This window comes from Fonsecaea erecta (genome assembly GCF_001651985.1).
Source record: "Fonsecaea erecta strain CBS 125763 chromosome Unknown Scaff3, whole genome shotgun sequence".
Taxonomy (NCBI): Eukaryota; Fungi; Ascomycota; class Eurotiomycetes; order Chaetothyriales; family Herpotrichiellaceae; genus Fonsecaea; species Fonsecaea erecta.
Genome location: NW_017387246.1, coordinates 3,898,625 through 3,917,423, shown reverse-complemented (window position 1 = coordinate 3,917,423; position 18,799 = coordinate 3,898,625). Strand labels below are relative to the sequence as shown.

At 52.5% G+C, this 18,799-nt stretch overlaps 8 protein-coding genes across 8 annotated transcripts; 6 read left to right on the top strand and 2 right to left on the bottom strand.

Annotated features, from left to right (window-relative positions):
* Window positions 1–90: 90 nt before the first annotated feature.
* On the top strand, window positions 91–1,812 carry AYL99_04668 (hypothetical protein; the record flags this gene model as incomplete). The annotated part of the gene is made up of 4 exons (XM_018836182.1): window positions 91–551; window positions 619–980; window positions 1,039–1,414; window positions 1,476–1,812. 4 exons carry the CDS (start codon window positions 91–93, stop codon window positions 1,810–1,812), a joined length of 1,536 nt encoding a protein of 511 aa, XP_018695832.1.
* A 339-nt stretch (window positions 1,813–2,151) lies between these two features.
* On the top strand, window positions 2,152–3,164 carry AYL99_04667 (hypothetical protein; the record flags this gene model as incomplete). The annotated part of the gene is made up of 6 exons (XM_018836181.1): window positions 2,152–2,178; window positions 2,237–2,306; window positions 2,382–2,523; window positions 2,584–2,637; window positions 2,688–2,753; window positions 2,810–3,164. The coding sequence occupies 6 exons, from the start codon at window positions 2,152–2,154 to the stop codon at window positions 3,162–3,164; spliced, it is 714 nt and encodes a 237-aa protein (XP_018695831.1).
* A 1,530-nt stretch (window positions 3,165–4,694) lies between these two features.
* On the top strand, window positions 4,695–5,669 carry AYL99_04666 (hypothetical protein; the record flags this gene model as incomplete). Its single annotated transcript, XM_018836180.1, has 1 exon — window positions 4,695–5,669. One exon carries the CDS (start codon window positions 4,695–4,697, stop codon window positions 5,667–5,669), a length of 975 nt encoding a protein of 324 aa, XP_018695830.1.
* A 2,200-nt stretch (window positions 5,670–7,869) lies between these two features.
* On the top strand, window positions 7,870–9,207 carry AYL99_04665 (hypothetical protein; the record flags this gene model as incomplete). Its single annotated transcript, XM_018836179.1, has 2 exons — window positions 7,870–7,952; window positions 7,998–9,207. 2 exons carry the CDS (start codon window positions 7,870–7,872, stop codon window positions 9,205–9,207), a joined length of 1,293 nt encoding a protein of 430 aa, XP_018695829.1.
* Window positions 9,208–9,585: 378 nt separating this feature from the next.
* Window positions 9,586–11,454, top strand: AYL99_04664 (molybdopterin biosynthesis protein MoeB; the record flags this gene model as incomplete). The annotated part of the gene is made up of 1 exon (XM_018836178.1): window positions 9,586–11,454. One exon carries the CDS (start codon window positions 9,586–9,588, stop codon window positions 11,452–11,454), a length of 1,869 nt encoding a protein of 622 aa, XP_018695828.1.
* A 724-nt stretch (window positions 11,455–12,178) lies between these two features.
* AYL99_04663 (hypothetical protein) lies at window positions 12,179–13,247 on the top strand (the record flags this gene model as incomplete). Its single annotated transcript, XM_018836177.1, has 3 exons — window positions 12,179–12,273; window positions 12,339–13,027; window positions 13,111–13,247. The coding sequence occupies 3 exons, from the start codon at window positions 12,179–12,181 to the stop codon at window positions 13,245–13,247; spliced, it is 921 nt and encodes a 306-aa protein (XP_018695827.1).
* Window positions 13,248–13,936: 689 nt separating this feature from the next.
* On the bottom strand, window positions 13,937–15,339 carry AYL99_04662 (hypothetical protein; the record flags this gene model as incomplete). The annotated part of the gene is made up of 4 exons (XM_018836176.1): window positions 13,937–14,804; window positions 14,974–15,143; window positions 15,213–15,253; window positions 15,315–15,339. 4 exons carry the CDS (start codon window positions 15,337–15,339, stop codon window positions 13,937–13,939), a joined length of 1,104 nt encoding a protein of 367 aa, XP_018695826.1.
* A 383-nt stretch (window positions 15,340–15,722) lies between these two features.
* Window positions 15,723–17,743, bottom strand: AYL99_04661 (hypothetical protein; the record flags this gene model as incomplete). Its single annotated transcript, XM_018836175.1, has 3 exons — window positions 15,723–17,493; window positions 17,544–17,636; window positions 17,691–17,743. The coding sequence occupies 3 exons, from the start codon at window positions 17,741–17,743 to the stop codon at window positions 15,723–15,725; spliced, it is 1,917 nt and encodes a 638-aa protein (XP_018695825.1).
* Window positions 17,744–18,799: the final 1,056 nt, after the last annotated feature.

Sequence of the window (18,799 nt, the reverse complement as noted above, 5' to 3'; positions counted from 1 at the left end):
TTTCCCACAAATGATGCATTCGCGTCTCCGAGGGTTCACCAGCCTGGATCGTCGAGAGGTTGCTGCTCTCCGTCGTCGTCGCCGCCCACCATGAGCCGAGAAATCTCCAGGGACGAAGTATCGCACAACAACACCGCCGACAGCCTGTGGTGTATCATCGACGCCAAGGTTTACGACCTGACCGACTTTGCGGATGCCCATCCCGGGGGTTCGACGGTGCTGCAACAGGTCGGAGGGCTGGACGCGACGAATGACTTCTTCAACCTCCACCGGTTAGAGGTCCTCCAGAAATATGAAAAGTTGTTGTGCATTGGCACCGTCCAGGGCGAGAAGCCCCAAGTGATATACCCCAAGCCCGGCGACCTCAGTCTGGTGCCATACGGGGAACCGACCTGGTTGACGCCACAGTTCAAGAGTCCTTACTACAAAGAGAGCCATCGGCGGCTGCAGCGAGCTGTGCGAACATGGGTCGACACCGTCCTGACTCCCGAAGCCCAGGAAAAGGAGAATAGCGGAAAGAGGATTTCCGACGAAATCATCCAGGAAATGGGGTGAGTCTGTCGGATATGTATTGTTTGTTGCCCGATTTCGGCATCATCTAACAGTGTTGTTGTGCAGACGCCTTGGACTGAATGCCATGCGCATGGGACCCGGGCCTCATCTGAAAGGGCTTACCCTGATGAACGGCGCAGTGACACCGGAAGAATTCGATTACTTCCACGAGATGGTCATCACTCAGGAGCTCTGTCGAACGGGGGCTCGGTCCTTCAACGATGGTAACCTGGGTGGTATGATCATCAGCTTGCCGGCTGTCCTGTACCATGCAAAGCCCCAGATCCGAAAACGAGTCGCGGAAGAGTGCTTCTCGGGCAAGAAGAAGATCTGCCTGGCAATCTCAGAGGCGTTTGCTGGCTCGGACGTGGCTGGCATGAAGACCACGGCCGTCAAGAGTGCCGACGGCACGCACTACATAGTCAATGGTAAGCTGGTATACACCACCGTTCACGTACTACCTCTCTAACAACCAGTCTACCCCAGGCACCAAGAAATGGATCACCAACGGAGTCTTCTGTGACTATTTCGTCACCGGCGTCAAAACCGAAAAGGGTTTCTCTGTGCTGCTCATCGAGAGGGAGGAGGGAGTCGAGACCACCCAGATCAAGACGAGCTATTCCACAACCGCTGGGACGGCATTCATCAAGTTCGACAACGTCAAAGTACCCGTCGAGAACCTCCTCGGCGTCGAAGACCAAGGATTCCGGGTGATCATGACGAACTTCAACCATGAACGGTGGATGATCACGACGTTCAGCATTCGATCGAGCCGGATGGCCGTCGAGGAATGTCTCAAGTGGGCGAACCAGCGGCGGGTGTTTGGAAAGAGGCTGATAGAGGAGCCCGTGATCCGACAAAAGTATGAAATCCGGCTCCCCCTCTTCGCTTTGCTTTTCATTCTTTGCTGACGGTTGTCCTAGACTCGCTAAAATGATCGCCTACGCCGAAGCCATCCAAAACTACCTCGAGAACATCACCTACCAAATGTGCAACATGACCCAGGAGGAGCAGAATCGACACCTGGCCGGCCCCATCGGGCTCTTCAAGATGTTTGCCACGCGTGCGGCGCACGAGATTGCCGACGACGCCGTCAATATCTTCGGCGGGCGCGGCATCACGACCACCGGCATGGGCAGGACTGTGGAGATGTTCCATCGCACGTACAAGTTCGACGCCATTCTGGGAGGCACGGAGGAGATTCTGGGGGATCTTGGTGTGAGGCAGGCCATGAAGTATATGCCGAAAGCGATGCTGTGATTTGGATTGCCAGCTCGTACTGCCTTGATGGGGGAGATGCGCAGAAGGTGAAAATGACTTGAGCCGGGGGAATGAATGTTTGCGGGAAAACTGCGCTTGAGGCTGAGATGTGACATTGTCACTAGCAGTGAAGATGCGTCGCTGATTCACAGGTCCGGCAGTGAAATAATTCTCTTCACTGCCTCTTTCTCCTGTTTTTGTTTTTGCCTTAAATATTTTTCTGAACGCGACGTCTCTCTTCTTTCATCTCTACCACCGCGCCACTTTCTATCAACCTGATAACTTCCACCCGCACGACTATCAGAAACAAGCCGCGCCATCAAACTGAAAACCGTAACCATGTGTCACCCGACTTCAGATATCAAGGTGACTGTCTGCCTCTCCCTTGCCCCTTGAAGTCACTGCTCGGCTCACACGGAAACAGGCGGAAGACCACAGCGACCCAGGTGTCTCTGATAAAGCATCGAACAAACGCTCCTTCTTGAAGATTGAAAGTAAGTCAATATATAAACATAACTTCAATCACATCTTTCTCTTTGTTCAGGATGAGCAACTTGCTGATGGCGTAGGCTCTGAAGATGATGCCCCCATCAGTCCCAAGAGACCCTGCATGTCCAACACTGTGCTTTCTCTGCCTGGTCGGCCCACACGCCCATGGGTTGTCTCGGTCATGGAGCTGAAACGATCCTGGTTCCATGACCATCGTCCTCTGTAAGTCTCACCGGCCTGTCGGCTTGACTGTCGTCTGAGCAACACTGACACATATTGCAGGTGTGGAGTCAGTTTGAAAGTCGACGATGACCAGACTCCGGTCAACCTTGTCATGTTTGTCCTTTCCTCATATCACGGCGTTCCTCAGCTGACTTAGCCCCTAGTCCGACTGAGCTTATTGAAGACGACGACGAGAGCATCCTCATCTTCACACATGCAGACACGACATTGTAAGTTTTTCGTAGTGTCGCTCACTTACAAGCCATACTAATCGCTGGAATTTTAGTGCGGACATCCGTATGCTTCGTGAAGATGGTGGCACCGAGGACGCTACCGGAAGACCAGCCAGAAACGTCTTGTGGCAGGGCGAGTATCCATGCCTCTCGCGCCGACAAATCGTCTTGGTGGCCGGAGGCTGTTGGTTCAAGGTGAATCTCACGCACGGCGACCCAGTCATGTGTTTCAAACCCAACACCACCACACCGTCATTCTGCTTCAACGATGAATGCCCCATCGCTCACAGTTCCTACATCCGACTGAGTGGAGAGATGAGAATCTGGGACATCCCTACGCAGATGGAGGCTTGGACGTTTCCCCTTCCTACCCCTCCTGCCCCTTCCACGGACGACGACGATGAGTGAAGGGCCAAGCCAATGTGAAAGACATTCCGGACATAAAGAGGAGAGATTTTTCTGCGGGATGGCGAATCCAGGAGGTTGTGATAATGTTTGTTGACAAAGAGATCGGACAGAAGCTGTTTGCTTCATCACAGAAAGATATCGTTGGCCGAAATCAAGGTCGACCAAGGCACGAGCAGATGCTGGTCAAAGAGTTCTCGTGTACAGGCTTCGACTACGACCCTGTTGTCAGGAGGGTTCAAGCACCCGGTCTAAGCTAGCAAGTCTCTTCACAAAGTATGTCAATACTTGGTTTTTCTCCATCAACCTCTCACGCGTCAGCAATATGTTCTTGGTAGGCAGTTCGCAATATGTGGTGGTCCATGACAAGCGATGTCCCAAGCCTTGGCAACCCCTTTTTCGACGTATCCGCTTTAGCCTTGTTGGTGTTTCAACCGAGACAAACACCTGCTGAGTGTTCTGCTAGCAGACGAATCGCCAAAGAGACTCTGCGAATGGAATCGACTTCGAGGCGAGCGTTGGAGCTTGCACTGACATAATATATGTCGATCCCCGACGATGGCGTCATGGATCGGCCAACAGTGGCAGGTGAAATCAGACCCTTCGCAATACTAGTAGATGATGAAAATTCGGCCCTTCACAACTGCTTAATGTGATCGGACTGGGCTCCTCTCCAGGCATTGTGCTTTGTAGGGAATCCCCGCCGACAGGCTTGAGACACCCCCCTGTCGCTGCGTGCCTGGTAGATTGAAAGCTGCAGTAGCGCCGAAAAGGTCGAGACGGAGAATACTACATCATGTGTAGTCGAAGACGGTGAATTTGCGAAGACTTGCTCATTGGATCGGGTCAATACTATTTCCTTCAAACGTGTTTTGTCGAACTCGTCCTCATGCACCATACCGTGCACAACCGCCGGTCCGATAACACTCCAGAAATCTAGGGTGGGGAGGCTAGCATGGAACATACGCATCCCAACTATCAACCAGGCGTGGCCATACAGTGAAGCTCTCGGGCAGAAGAAAACTTCAGTAAGCGAATAGGAGAGTGTTGAGGAAGGCATATCCCGCTTTTGCAGCAACCACCTAAAGTGATCCACAGGGCGCAGGTGGCTGAATACATGTCTCTCGGGCTCATACCGTGGAAATATGCGAAATCAACCACACATTCACCTCTCTACCAAACTCTTCGTAGTGAGAGACTTCCATCCACTTATGTGTGTATACGCTCCGTGACTGGTTGACCGTGTTAATATGCTTCCACAGACAGCGGTTCCGTTCATCCCAGAAATGTCTAATTGACAATAAATTAACCCTCCTATTCCCACCTTAAGGTCAGGAGGTTTCGCATCGAGCGACTGCGTCCTGCTTCTTTACGAAAGTCCTGGATTTCACGCTTTATTGCACACCTTGAGGACCTAACCTGATCTCTCAAGCTGAGCAATCAGCCTTTCAACACTGAAACCAGTCTCTCACCATTAGAAGTTTGATCCCTCGACATCAAACTCTCTCCTCCACACTTTTCGATTACTCTACAATGCCAGAGAAAATTCGGACGAGGCTCCTCGTCCTGTCCGACACACACGGCAAAGATTTCGGCTCTGAAGATCGACCTCCACAGCGAGTGGATGTGGCCCTACACTGTGGTGACCTCACGGACGGCTCAAAGCTAGATGAATTTCGAAATTCAATCGAGATGCTCAAGAAGCTTGACGCTCCGCTCAAATTAGTCATCGCTGGGAACCATGATTTTACCATGGATATTGCTGCCTTCGAAGCCAAACTTGCAGAGGCATCACAACCCCTAGAACCCGAGATTGTGGCTCGAGAATACGGAAGCCTGGGGCAAGCAAGACAATTATTCGAGGACGCAAGGAGTGAGGGCATCGTCTTTTTGGACGAGGGAACCCACTATTTTACACTTGAGCATGGAGCGCTGCTAAAAGTTTATGCCAGCCCGTACACTCCAGCCTTCGGGCCTTGGGGCTTTCAATATCACCCAAACAACGGGCGCCGTTTCGATATCGAGGAAGACACCGACATCGTCATGACGCACGGCCCTCCCAAAGGCATCATGGACATGACACACGGCCGTGAACGCGCAGGCTGCCCCGATCTTTTCATCGCCATAGCCCGTGCCCGACCCCGTGTCCACTGCTTTGGCCATATCCACGAGGGTTGGGGTGCAAGGGTCGTGACCTGGAAAGACAGCGGGATTGATCAGCCATCCCACTTCACCGCCATTAACAACGAAAACTCGCCAGTTGTTGAGAGACTGGCTGCGCTCCGAATCACAACATCCGACTCGGACGAGACCGCCCAGGGAAAGCGTGCGAGACTGGAAAAGCTGAAGCTCAATAAATGTGCTGTAACAAGTCACTGCAGCCAAGATGATTATCAGCTGGACGCGGGCAAGGAAACACTGTTCGTCAACGCCTCCATTATGGGACACGAGGACTTCATGCATAGGCCCTGGTTGGTCGATTTGGAGCTTGTGAAGCACACAAATTGAAGAAGCAGTAATATGTCCAAATTTTTAGCACAAAAGGAAACACAAACTAAGGGTATGGTGAATTGGTATACAACCGGCCAATTATTGGCGCTTGACACTGCTCCCCCACAGAGGATCTCCCACCAGTCCTGAGTGGCTGAAAACAAACTCTTGCATCACTGATGGCTCTTTGGTGAACGAGTCGATTGGCGTATGTCCGGGTACGCGAGTCGGTGGTGACCACTAGGCTGCGGTGGCGCTAACACAGTAACCATAAGTAGACTAGTGGAACCCGGCATCGAGCACACTATCCTCTTCACGCTGCCACCAATCTGTCACGCCGACTCTCATACCTGACTTACAATCCTACCCTACACCGCAGTACCTGGGCGTTCTCAGGAACTGTGAACTTGCAGGACCACCCTTCCAACAGCCCTGAACGCCCACAGCCCTGCAAATCGCTTCCTTTTGCGATGCCACTTCCCTGCTCCCTGAGATTCGCAACAGATGACAGAGCAACCTGGGGGTAGGAAATGGTGGTTCTGGCTGCGTCGATGTCTTACCTCCGTGCAGAAGAAGAGCCCTCAAACCGTAAGTCTCATCGACGGCGCCGAGAATTCCGGAAAGGACTGCGAAGCTAATGAAAGGAGCCACAGAAGGGTCCCGTCGACAAAGCCGAGCATATTCCAATCCTCAAACTTCCTAACGAGCTCATTCTCCATGTTGCGAGCTTTCCGCCCCAGCAATCCCAGGTCTTACTGAGCCTCTCGCGTCGACGACTTCGTGGTCTTCTTAATTCCCACCTCGACTTGATGCTTAATAATGATAAAGCCAACAAGATACGCTTTCTACAACTGCTGGAACTCGATCACCCGGGATATCTAACATGCCGCACCTGCGTCCTTCTGTATCTCTGGCGGAAGAGGAAATACGCCGATTATAAGTGTCCACGTCAGCGTCTCCACACGTTGACGGATACGGTATTATCATACTGCCATTCTATCAACGCGATACAGTATAAAAAGATACGAGTAAGCCGTGGAGTGGTTGATTTGATCTTACGAGCCGATGAGTTTGGCCCCGACTACGGCTTGCCCGTATCTTCCCTAAATACCGGTGGCGTTGACCGCTACGGTATTTCTCGAATGAACGAGGCACGGGTAGTATAGTAGGCGGCGAACTGATACTGGCAAGTCGAATGGAGATAATGGCGAAATCGGCACAATCAGTGAAGGCTATGGCGCACCTCTTGGTCCGGAACGTGTGCCTACATCTAAATCCTACAATTGGAATCGACAACGACATATGGCAGACATTCGCCATTCGCACGCGGTTTGAGAAGTATGGTTATAGTCTGGGAGAATCAGAAGTGTTCAAGTGTTTCTTTTGCGAGTCTGATCACCGGTTGCACGTGCGGATAGGCGAGGGAAATCGAACGACGATGATCCTATATGTGTGGAGAAACTACGGACCAAGACACGGGAATAGGCGGTCGAATGAGCAGATCTTCCACACTCCTCCTCTGATTTGTCTTGATGGCTGGACTGTCCAGCAGAGGGACGTACGAGCGACTTTTGAGTCTACAACGGGGCAACCTCTAAACATTGAGACATAGTTATGCCCAGAGGTTAGTGACTCCTCTGCGCCATCAGTCATATTGTATTTACGGCTTGCGCTGGCCTGAAGCAATTTGTACTCGGCCATTAGTGCAGTCACTTGCGGTAGCCCATCTATCGTTCTCGCGGGCGAAAGGCAATGCGTCATATCGGGACCACCAGGCTTTCCTCCTTATCGATAAGCAAGCGCGGGGGGTTCCTCGGTGCCCATTCGGGAGCCCTGGAAGCCTAACTCCCTGGCAATCTAGGCACCTTTAGCCCTGGAAACAGAATTCGTTGGCCTGGTGGAGCTGTGTTCTTCCCCACTACTAGCGGGCAGTAAAAGATCAGCTGGACTCGTTAACCTCAATAAACCTTTCCTGTTAAGAAATGTTCCTGCGTCACGCGAGATGTTGAGTTGACCAACATTTTGCCCAGATCCTTTTGCGTCCAGCCCACCACTCACCAAATTTCGCAGTGAGAATTGCTGTCCAATTTCCTTGCTCGCAGCTATCCAGCACTGGATGCTGTTGCCGTCTCGCCCGCCTTTATTTCTTCGCTTCTCTAAACTTTTTGTCCCCTCGCATTTGCTCTCGGCCGTCCCAAGACACAGCAGCCCCGTCACCATGGACGGGCTTCGGGTGAAGATGTCTGCTCTAACACCTTTTGCGAAGAAACACAAGGTCACAGTGATCGGTTCCGGAAACTGGTAATGCCTATGCCTCCTCTACAAGATCCTCACTGACGTAGACAGGGGATCGACGATTGCCAAACTCGTGGGAGAGAACACACTGGAACACCCCGAGCTTTTCGAACGGGAGGTGCAGATGTGGGTTTATGAAGAGCAGGTCGAACTGGACAAGGGTTCAAAGCACTACGACGAGTCCTCCGAGTTCAGCAAAGGAAAGCAAAAGCTCTCAACTCTCATAAACGCTTTCCACGAGAATGTTAAATACCTTCCTGGAATCGCGCTACCCCATAACGTCGTTGCCAATCCTAGCCTGGTCGACTCGGTCAAGAATTCTACCATCCTGATATTCAATCTCCCTCACCAATTTATTATCAACCTATGCAAACAGCTCCGCGGCCATATCCTACCCTTCGCCCGAGGCATCTCGTGCATCAAAGGTGTCAATGTCCACGAATCCTCCATCAGCTTGTTCTCCGAGACCATTGGACAGGAATTAGGCATATATTGTGGTGCTTTGTCTGGAGCAAACATCGCCAGTGAAGTGGCCCAGGAGAAATTCAGTGAAACGACTGTTGCGTACGACCCGCCGCTGATGGACTCACAATCACCTACACCCGCCACGTCTCAAGGACCCAGCCCGGCTTCCAGCCACGTTGATTTGACCAAATTGGTACACAAGGATGTCTCCGGCAAGCCATCAAAAGTCCAGCTCACGCCCCTGCCCGCCGAATATCACTCCATCGACCATGACACGTTGAAAAAGCTGTTCCACCGTCGATACTTCCACGTGCGAGTAGTCTCTGATGTGGCCGGCGTCTCTCTGGGTGGTGCTTTGAAGAACGTCGTTGCTGTGGCTGCCGGTTGGGTCGACGGCTTGGGCTGGGGTGACAATGCCAAAGCAGCAGTCATGCGAATTGGCCTCCTGGAGATGAGAGAGTTTGGAAACAGATTCTTCCCTCATACAATTCAATCTGACACTTTCACCGTCGAGTCAGCGGGCGTTGCAGACTTGATTACCTCGTGTTCTGGTGGCCGCAACTTTCGGTGCGCCAAAATGAGCATCCAAGAAGGCAAATCAATCGAGGAGATTCAAGAAAGAGAACTGAATGGTCAGAAGCTGCAAGGAGCGTTAACGGCCCACGAAGTGAACAAATTTCTCAAGTACAAGGGAATGGAGAGGGACTTCCCTCTACTTACTGCCGTATACAACGTCCTGGAAGGCAAGGAGAAGGCAGATCATCTTCCCGACCTGATCGAACCAGAAGACGAGTAAGTCCGACGCCATTATTTCTGCACATGCCTTTCTCTGCGACGCCGGGAAATTTGTTTTGCCGAAACTGGCCGAACCTTGTCCGGAAATGCCGGAGAATCTTGGTGTTGACCTACAAATATGACATGATACCCACCAACGAGACAGAATGGGCTGAGGGGTATGGTCTATTGGTCTATGTATGGATATAGCCACCTCAGGGGCAGACAAACGGTCTCCTCCAGGAGGACAGTCGCCCGCGTTTCAGGTGACCACATGATTACACGCTGCTGGGAACCAGACCGGAAACGTCATAAATGAATGCTCTTGTTTTATTGTACACCATTTGTTTCTTCTATTCTTTCAACTCAGCGGATCGTTGACTGAGGTGTAGATAGGTCTATGCCTTCGCCCGAGGCCAACCCATTGCCTCCGATGCACGCCCAATCTGTCGAAAAATCAAAAACAAAAGCCATGGACATGTCGGATCCCCAAATCCGCCCACAGCCAGGTTCAAGAATGTATCGTGAAGAACAATCCACCTCTCTACCCTCAAGGCCAGAAATCCAGCCATCTTCATCTCCTCTTCTCCCTGCTCCATCTCTCGCTTCTGGCAGATACAACCGCCAAATGCTCGTGCCTCAAATCCGACTTCGCGGCCAAGAATTTCTGTTAGCCTCCAAAGTCCTTATAGTCGGACTGGGAGGGCTCGGCTCACCCGCTGCACTGTACTTAGCCGGTGCAGGAATCGGTACATTGGGTCTTATGGATGGCGATAACGTGGAAATCAGCAATCTTCATCGTCAGATTGTCCACACCGAATCTGCTGCACGACTGGGTCAGAGCAAAGTCCAGTCTGCGGCCGCAAGATGTCGAGAGCTGAACACGGATATTACCTACGTCTGCCACGAGGAATCGGCCAGTGCGAGCAATGTTCTGGACATCGCGGCACAGTACGATCTTGTGCTCGACTGCACAGACAACCCCGCAACGCGCTATTTAATCTCTGACGCGTGCGTGGTGCTGAGGAAAGTGCTTGTTAGCGGTGCGGCACAAAGGGGTGAGGGTACGCTCATTGTCCTCAACTCCCCCCCTACTTCCTCCGAAGGAGACGAGAAGGGACCTTGCTATCGCTGTGTATTCCCTCGTCCCCCAGCCCCGGAAACGGTGCGAGGGTGCAGTGAGGTTGGGATTTTGGGTCCTGTCGTCGGCATGGTAGGGACTTTGATGGCCGGCGAGGCTATCAAGATAATCACAAGCGGCGGCCATCTCTGTCGTCAAGACACAGCAGGAGAGCGTCTGGATAACACGGGATCTTCGGTGGAAACGTCTGGACAAAAGAAAATACACACCATGCTTCTGTACGACACCTACACCGCCGATCCACGAAATATGTTCCGCACGCTCCGCCTCCGAGGCCGGCGGAAAGATTGTGTCGCATGCGGCGATGACGAGGCTCTGGCCACTAAAGGTCTGAGCAAGATCACAGCAGAAGTGATCTCGGCCGGGAGACTGGACTACCAAGCATTTTGTGGCGTTTTTGAAGGCCACAAACTTCTCGACATGAAATATAGAGTCCACGCAAGAGACTTCCTACGCGAGCACGCCAAGGTCGGAGCACAGCAGGACCAAAGAGGTAAAAGAAACAGCAGGCCTATTGTGGTCGACGTGCGCGAGGAACACGAGTACGAACTCGGCCCGAAGGTTCGGGACAGTTTAAATATACCCCTTTCGAAGATTCTAAGGCAGGGAAGCGATGCCTTTGCTGTTCTCGAAGCTGGACCAGAGCTTAGTCCCTCTAATGTAGTGGGACCAGACGGAGGCATGATCGATCAAGAGTCACATGTCCCTGTGGCCAGACGGCATGACAGTTACCCCGGGAAGCCAATAGGCCAGTCCGATGAGATACCACCGAGCCCGGCAAGAGAGCTAGCAGACGATGCAGGGTTCATTAATCAAGAGTCACACATACCTGTGACCAGAAGGCATGACAGTTACCCCGGGAAGCCAATAGGCCAGTCCGATGAGATACCTCCGAGCCCAGCACGAGAGACAGACGACGATACTGGCGAAAACCTCCAGTTTCCGCCAGTGTATTTCGTGTGCCAACGCGGAAATGACAGTCAACTCGCAGCATCGAAACTGATAGAAAAAGTTGACGCCGAAGCAGCGGCAGGGCAAGAAGCCATACGGAAAAAGAAGTGGGGCTGGATAGGTGATATTCAAGGTGGCCTCCTTGCTCTAGAAAGACACGCAAGGACAATCCTTTAAGCCACTGATCGGAAATTCAAAACCATGTTGGCATTGGGACCAACTGCATTTGTACATTCCCTAGCCTTCGAAAAGAGTCAGCAGGGTCGAAAGGGAGACAGCAGAACTCGAAATGGATCAGGACAGAATGAATCTCAGAAGGGGAAAGAAACGGTTATTCGCATTGACTCATTAATAAATGGTCTCGACCAAAATAAGTGAATCAGCTAGAATTTGTATCATCATATGCAATGCTTTTGCGTGAGTGCATTTCGTGTGAAGAGGAAACACAGAAGCATAAGAGACGGATCATAGATACCTTGAAACGGGTAGAAATAAACGACATCCAAGGACAGAGGCGACAACAACCACTCTGGTGTCGCTATCATCAGTGAACAAATATCCAGAAAGAGGGGTTTGCACCCCTGTCGTTATGTACTCGTGATGGGAAGCCTGCAGGTTGCAGGAATCAGCAATGAAGATGTAAAGAAGAACGCAACATTAGATTGAGGTCGAGCTCAGTGGGAAAATTTATCGACGTCCAGGCTTATCGGAGAGTGCAAACATGAAAAAAGTGCCTAGATATCTGCTTCTCCGATTGGCCGACTAGCTGCGCCCTGGGTATACGATGAAGCGGTAGAACTCCAGGTGCAGGTTGCGCTCTCATGCATCATATCAAAGCTTCAAGACCAGCCTACCTCCGTCGACTGCTAGACGACGACAATCCTCAGCCAACCTCAGCGCTATGCGTCTCTTTCGACTGTGCGCTTTGGCGCTGGCCGCTGAATGCGCCCATGGCTATCTTGACACCGCGCCCTTCTTCATGTTCTCAACCTCAGAGTACGTTAACATCCACCCTCACGTTCAGGCATATCTCAACTGATCATTGTCCGCCGTGAAAGCAGACTTCTAGCAACGACCTCCCACGTCCAGTCCGCACCTCTCCTGACCTCCGATATCGCATTGACCCTCTCCTCGTGCCCGTCAGACTACTACATCCTGGTGTCGCAACCTGGAGTGTCTGCTAAAGACTACTCCAATTCTCAGAGATCCACGCCATTACTTACGAGAGCGTTGTCGCCGTCCCAGTCGAAAGGGTCGGCTATCCGGAGCAGCTTGACGGTCCCAGACGTCTTCGGTCGCCTCGACAGCTCTACGTGGGTAGATGTATTGAAAACGAAATGCGGTGTCTCGACCGCCTCCATCGACGCCTCGAAAGAAGGTATTCCCACGAAAGAGTTAACCCCAGCACCGCGCCTGCTCGAGCTTGTCCTCCCGGCGCCATCGGCTGGCTCGAACAGAGCTAACGACCTCTCGTCGAATGACGCATTCTTGGCCTCTGTGATAGATCTGCTGCCCACGCAGAACTACACGGTGTTGTACACTACAAGCCGCTCGCAAGATGAAATGCTGGTGGCTCAAGGAGCGGGCGAAAAAGAAGCCGCGGAATATGACATGAACTCCGAAATACAAGAAAACATGCATCTCGATCTGAAACGAGATCTCGGGTTGCATGCTGCGGCCAACAAGACCGGCAATAACCAGACCATGATCGACGGGCCACTGTTTGATAAGTATCAATTTTTCACTCCCGGTGCGTTCTCTCGTTGTTCCCTTCTATTTAGCTGTGTCTGTCGCTCAAACTTGATTCCGCCATCTGCTAACGTGTTCGCGCAGGAATCTTCATGGGCTACCTCGTCGGCTTCCTGCTCTTACTCATCTTATATGTTGCCATCTCCGGTGTGGCCAGTTTGCAAGTCACGTACGCGGCATTCGACAAGGAGCAAGGGCAGCTCGCGACAAAGAAGCAATAATGAGGGATCGAATCGTTGGTTTTGGACGATGGCATATATGAACAGAGCGTTCGTCCTGGACCTCCTAGTTTCTGCAACACATGTTTGTCTTGGTCACCAGGAAAGCGGCGCCGACTAGATCGCATGGCGGTTCCGACGATGTGCAGTTTCAAAATTTGAAGCCCTGGGAATGGGTTGACTGGGGGATCATGACCCAGTGGGAATGTATAGCTATTAATGTCATACATGTTTATGATATACCATCCGCAGAAACAGTTCGATACGAGCTGCGGCCCTTCATGTTTACTCCGAGTATAGGCTCTGCCAGCTCTCTCAATGCCGCTATCTTCCAAATGCTCGCCAACACAAGATATGATGGCGGAGGCTTGTTAAGCATTGGCTTTGAACTTGAGCAAAGCAGTCAGGCTGTATGTGGGAGGCTAACTAACCTTTTCGTTGCTTGACGCTGTCCGCATCGGGAGCGTCTCTCTGCTAGTTAACACCTCTACGAGTCACAATTCTCCCCGGCGTAATGTAGTTGTTTGTGTGTACCTTTGAAACTTTTCGAATTTTGGAGCCCCTTTCTTTCCTGTTCGTCTTCTAATAAGCGAAAGGAGGGCGTGCAAGCCCTGGACCTCTCGCAGCTTCTCTAGTCTTGATTCATACTTTTCAGGCCCACTTCTGCAGCATCTTGTTCCTCTCCACGAGCTCTAGAGTCTCTTGACAATGTCATCGACCACCTCTTGCGTGGTTGCCTTGCCGCCCAGATCAGGCGAAACAAACTTGCCCTCTCCCAAGGAGGCGTCCACGGCGTTGTACACGGCCTGGGCGGCGTCGGGCAGGTCCAAGAACTCCAGCATGACGCCGACGCTGCGGATGGTTGCGATGGGGTTGGCGATACCCTTGCCCTCGATGTCCGGGGCGGAGCCGTGGCAAGGCTCGCCGATGATGATGCCCTCGCCGACGTTGGCGCTGGGCACCAGGCCCAGCGACCCGACCAGAGCGGCGGCGCCGTCGCTCAGCAGGTCGCCGTACAGGTTGGGCGCAACGATCACGTCGTAGTACTGCGGCTGCAGGAACAGCTTGTACACCATGCTGTCGACGATCTGCTCCTCGATCTTCAGAGACGAGAACTGTGGTTGCGAGAGGCACTCTCGCGCGGTGGATCGGAAGAGGCCGTCCGTCTGGGAGAGCACGTTGGATTTGTGCGTGATGGTCACCATGCCCTGCTTTTTCTCCGCCGAGGGCCCCTCCTGCTGCTGCTGCTCCCGCATCCGCTGTCGTCGCAGTGCGATCTCGCCCGCAATGTTGGCGATGCGCCAGCTCGCTTTGCTCGATATCCGCTTGATGGCCTCGGCGATCTCGCCGCCCTCACCGTCGCTGTAGGTCTTCTCTTCCTTCACGTACAGATCCTCGGTGTTTTCGCGCACGATGACCATGTCGATGGGGTGCGGGACGGGCGACTGGAAGGCTGGGGACAGGGTAGTTTTGCAAGGGCGGACATTGGCGTACAGGGACAGTTTCTTGCGCAGAGCCACGATCGGGGACGTGTAGCCCTGGACTTTGGTGGTAGGGGAGCTGTTCGGACAGAGGAAGCGGAGGCAGAATGGTCAGTCGGTTGGATTTCGAAGTGAGCATTGAGAGTGCACGAGCAACCAGAAGGGGATGGAGTGTCATTCTTCCAACAACAGCAACATAGAGATGCAATGCATGGCTCTTTCGCCCAGATGATTGGTACATTGCTCACCTCACAGCCCCGAACAAGGCGCCGTCACATTCTTTCTGCAGCGTCTCGACCGTCTTGTCTGGCAGAGCGGTGCCAGTGCGCTGGAAGCACTCGAAGCCGGCATCGAGGTCGACGAAGGAGAACTTCAAACCCAGCGACGCGGGGAGTGACTCGAGGATGCGTTTCCCTGCCTGGAAGCTTGTGTGTCAGACATGAACATAGCTCGAATGGAGCAGTCAATGGGCTCGTGCGATTCGTACCGGAATGACTTCGCGTCCAATCCCGTCGCCGGGGATGAGACCTGTTTGGAGGTGTGCATGTCAGTGTGAGGATCGATATATCCTGGGGGTGGGAGCGCATACCTATCCGCAACGTTCGGCCTGCCATATCTGCAGCGAGTCTACGAGACTTCTTTAAAGACAGAAGACTCTATTGCTGGTGCGCGAAGCGGAGTAGAAAACATTTCCCGTTGGAGAAGCTTTGCGAAGTCTCCGCTATCGGAACAACTTCAGCCTCACTAGCCCTCGTCGAGGATACCTTAATGTATTAGATACCTTCGTGGTAAACAAAGCGTCAATGGTAGACTTGACTGTCATTCTCTCAACGTGTCGTCTCTATATACCCAGTGTCCTGCTCTGATAAGCGAGAACTGCAGTGAGAACTGCAGTGACAAGCCGTATATCAAAGTATAGGGTTTGGTAGAAGCATAGTCCATCCATGGCCATTCGTCTCAGATTGTTTACCTCGTGATACATCATCAATAAGCAACATCAAACAACGTTGCCGCCTTCCAAAATCAGTGCCATGTTTTCCAGCTGAGCATTGAACGACTTGACTTGATCCAAGATACCGTGTCCGGAGGCACTGCTGACCCCCGCCGTCACGCTTCGTATCAGGAACTCGATACCTTCGTCGGCGTCTGGATTGCGGTCCATCTCTTGCTCCACACGTCGAACCGCCTCGCTGACCGTCCACTTCTTTCTGGTAGACTCTTCGCACTGCCAGTGCCGTCGCCTGAGCGCATCACACTTCAACGCAACCTGTTCTCGTTCTTTTCTCAGTTCGATATATTCCGTTTGCAGTGCTCCTTTCTCCCGTCTAGTCTTCCGAACGCGAGCTTCCAGGTTGATGCGGTTTTCTACAGCCTCAGACATGGCGAACAATTCGTCATCGAGGTCCTTACCGAATGCTTCGAGGGCGCTCCTTTTGTTATTCAGTGAAGTCCGTTTATTGGGCTGCGTCGTTTCGCCTAGGCGGTCGATCGCGTTTGAGATTGTCTCGCGACAGATCTGGGCTAGCACGTCCACCACGTTTGGTTGAGCCCGATGATTTGCAACATCAGGGAGAGTATTCCCCATTGGGTCTTCACCATCCTCGTAGATAGTCGGCAAGGTCGACACATTAGCCAGTCGGTGAGTGAGAATCGGGAAAGTCGGTCTGCCTTTGTTGCCCTTAGAAACTTCGGCGGATCCGTCTCTGGAGTTTGGTCGCCGAGCCTTTCTCTTGCTCTTCATACTTGCAGCAGGCGTCTCTGCTTCAGAAGAGCTCTGCTCCACGTACGAGTCATCTTCCTCCTGTCCTTGGCTGGGGGTTCGTTCCCGGTCGGAGACCGGAGTCACTGCTCTTCTATCCCTCGTCATCGCAAGTTTGCTATACATGGTGATCCGGTCTGCGAGAGGCTCGGCCCCAAGTAATGGAGCTTCTTCCGATGGAGCCCGGGAAGAAACAGCCGCAGGCGTGAGGCCTTTTGATGCGTTAACAGATCGACTCTGAGTAGATGAACGACGTCTCCGGCGCTCGAACGTAACGGATTTTCGTTTTCGTCGCTTTTGCCGTCCAGATGCAGCGGGCACGTCCGTATCGGGTAATATGTCGTCCTTCGTCAATCCTTGGCCCGTCTCTTCACCGTCCGCTCCTGACGCTTCCGAAGCAGATTCGGCCATGTCTTCATCCAAGACAAGCGGTGGAAGCAGCATCCGCCCGCTTTTTGTAGTTTGTAAATCTGAATCCGAGGCGTCTGTCTTCAATTTCAAGGTATTGGGCGTCTCATTCTCCTTCTCGTGCTCGTCGTGCGGTACGGACAGGGGAGATGTCTGAGGGTGTTCTACGACCTGCGTTCCGGAGGGAGGCGCTCCTGCATCGTCGTCTTCCGCAATGGTGAAGGTCCGCGAGGAAGTGCGCCTCACTGAAGCGTGATTTGAGGCTACTGGCCTGGAGACATCTGTCGGAGGTTGTGGGGTAGGCGTAACAACAGCGGGGGATATTTTCCTCCTTTTGCTAGATCGAGTACTTGGTGCTCTCTGCCCGTCGTCCGGTTGTATTGCTTCCTGCTCCGGTACAGGCGCTATAGGCTGAGCCGAATTCTGTCTGCTCGAATTTCCTCTGGTAGATCTTGCGGAGGTCGGTTCTCGGCTTCGTCTAGCTGGTGCGTTCGACGGCTGGCGGGAATTAGACCTTCGAGATTGGGGCGTCTTTGTGCGCGACCGCTCTGTTGGAGTGGGAAAGGAAAATCCGAAGTCGACATTGTCAATCTTCCGAGTCCTGGCCGAGGGATGTCAGCGAGAGTCGAATGAGGCACCAAGCTAGCATACCCAGCGCCCCTTTGTCGCATCTGTTGACGCTCCAACCTGTTATCTCCTAGACCAAAGCTGAGCCCGAAGTCGGTAGGTGCGACGGCGCGCGATCTAACATTGTCAGTGTCGCCTTCAGTATATGCTGTTCGAACAAGGTAAACAAACCCAGCACCACGCTGGCGCATCAGCGCCCGATCTTGCCGACTGGAAGAAGCCATGGCAATTTGTGGAGACCATTGAGGTCTTGAGGATTCGATGAGACAGTGTATGTGCGAGGCGGATCTGGCGGCTGTGATTGTTTGCGAAGATAATGTTCGCAGATGGTGACTGTGGCGGGCCTTGAGGATCTCGTCGCGGTCAGTACGAGTCAGTGGGACCATCTTCTCTGGGCGCCGACACGCGTCAACAAAACGTCACCACGTGAGCGTTTACGTTCTAAAGCCTGACACTGTAATTACAATACACCAATACCGTTCCGTTACAAATCATACCACCCCTTATGCCTTGTATTTCCTCCCAATACCCCTATTGAACGTTGGCTAGGGGCTATAATATATGATATCATTAGGCAACATCTTGGTACTATCTTTGCCCTATCGTCTGATCGACTCGGGCCTTCTCTGCTTCTGACAGTGCATATTCAGCGAATCAGGTATGCTCCGCCCGTGATGTCACTGGAAGGTCCCATAGGTGTCCAGTCGAATCTGAGCTTGTAAGTATCGCAATATGCACTTCTACACAACGTATCCTACTCACGACAAAAGATACTCTCAACACGATATCAATACCTACGAAAAGCCAAGTACAACCGCAAAGGGCATCCCTGGCTTTATATGCGCGTACTTCGTATATACCCCGGCAGTGTGGGTCCATGGCTTCTTGGCATTTCTACCAGATATGGAAGAGGTGTTGATGGCTGTCTGACGTCCGCCTTTATAGCAAACTACAAACTACTATACGGCCCCCATCCTTTGATCAAAACATTACCCAAACGTCCCGGCGAGGACTAACCACTCACAGCTTACCCGGAGTCTCGAAGCACGGGGCCAGTAGGTGGCGTCGCTTGATAGGCACGCCACCGGCGCCACATGATGCAGGTACCGATCAACCGAACCACTTGAATGTCTCAGACTAAGTCAGCCCCCCTGAACATCCCCCACATGTGGACTGTTAGGCTGAGTATAATAATGGGGAATGTGTAAATAGCCATGAGGTACGCGCAACTCTTTCTCCCTTGCTTGATTTTTCCTCAACTGCGTCTTTTTTTCAGTCTT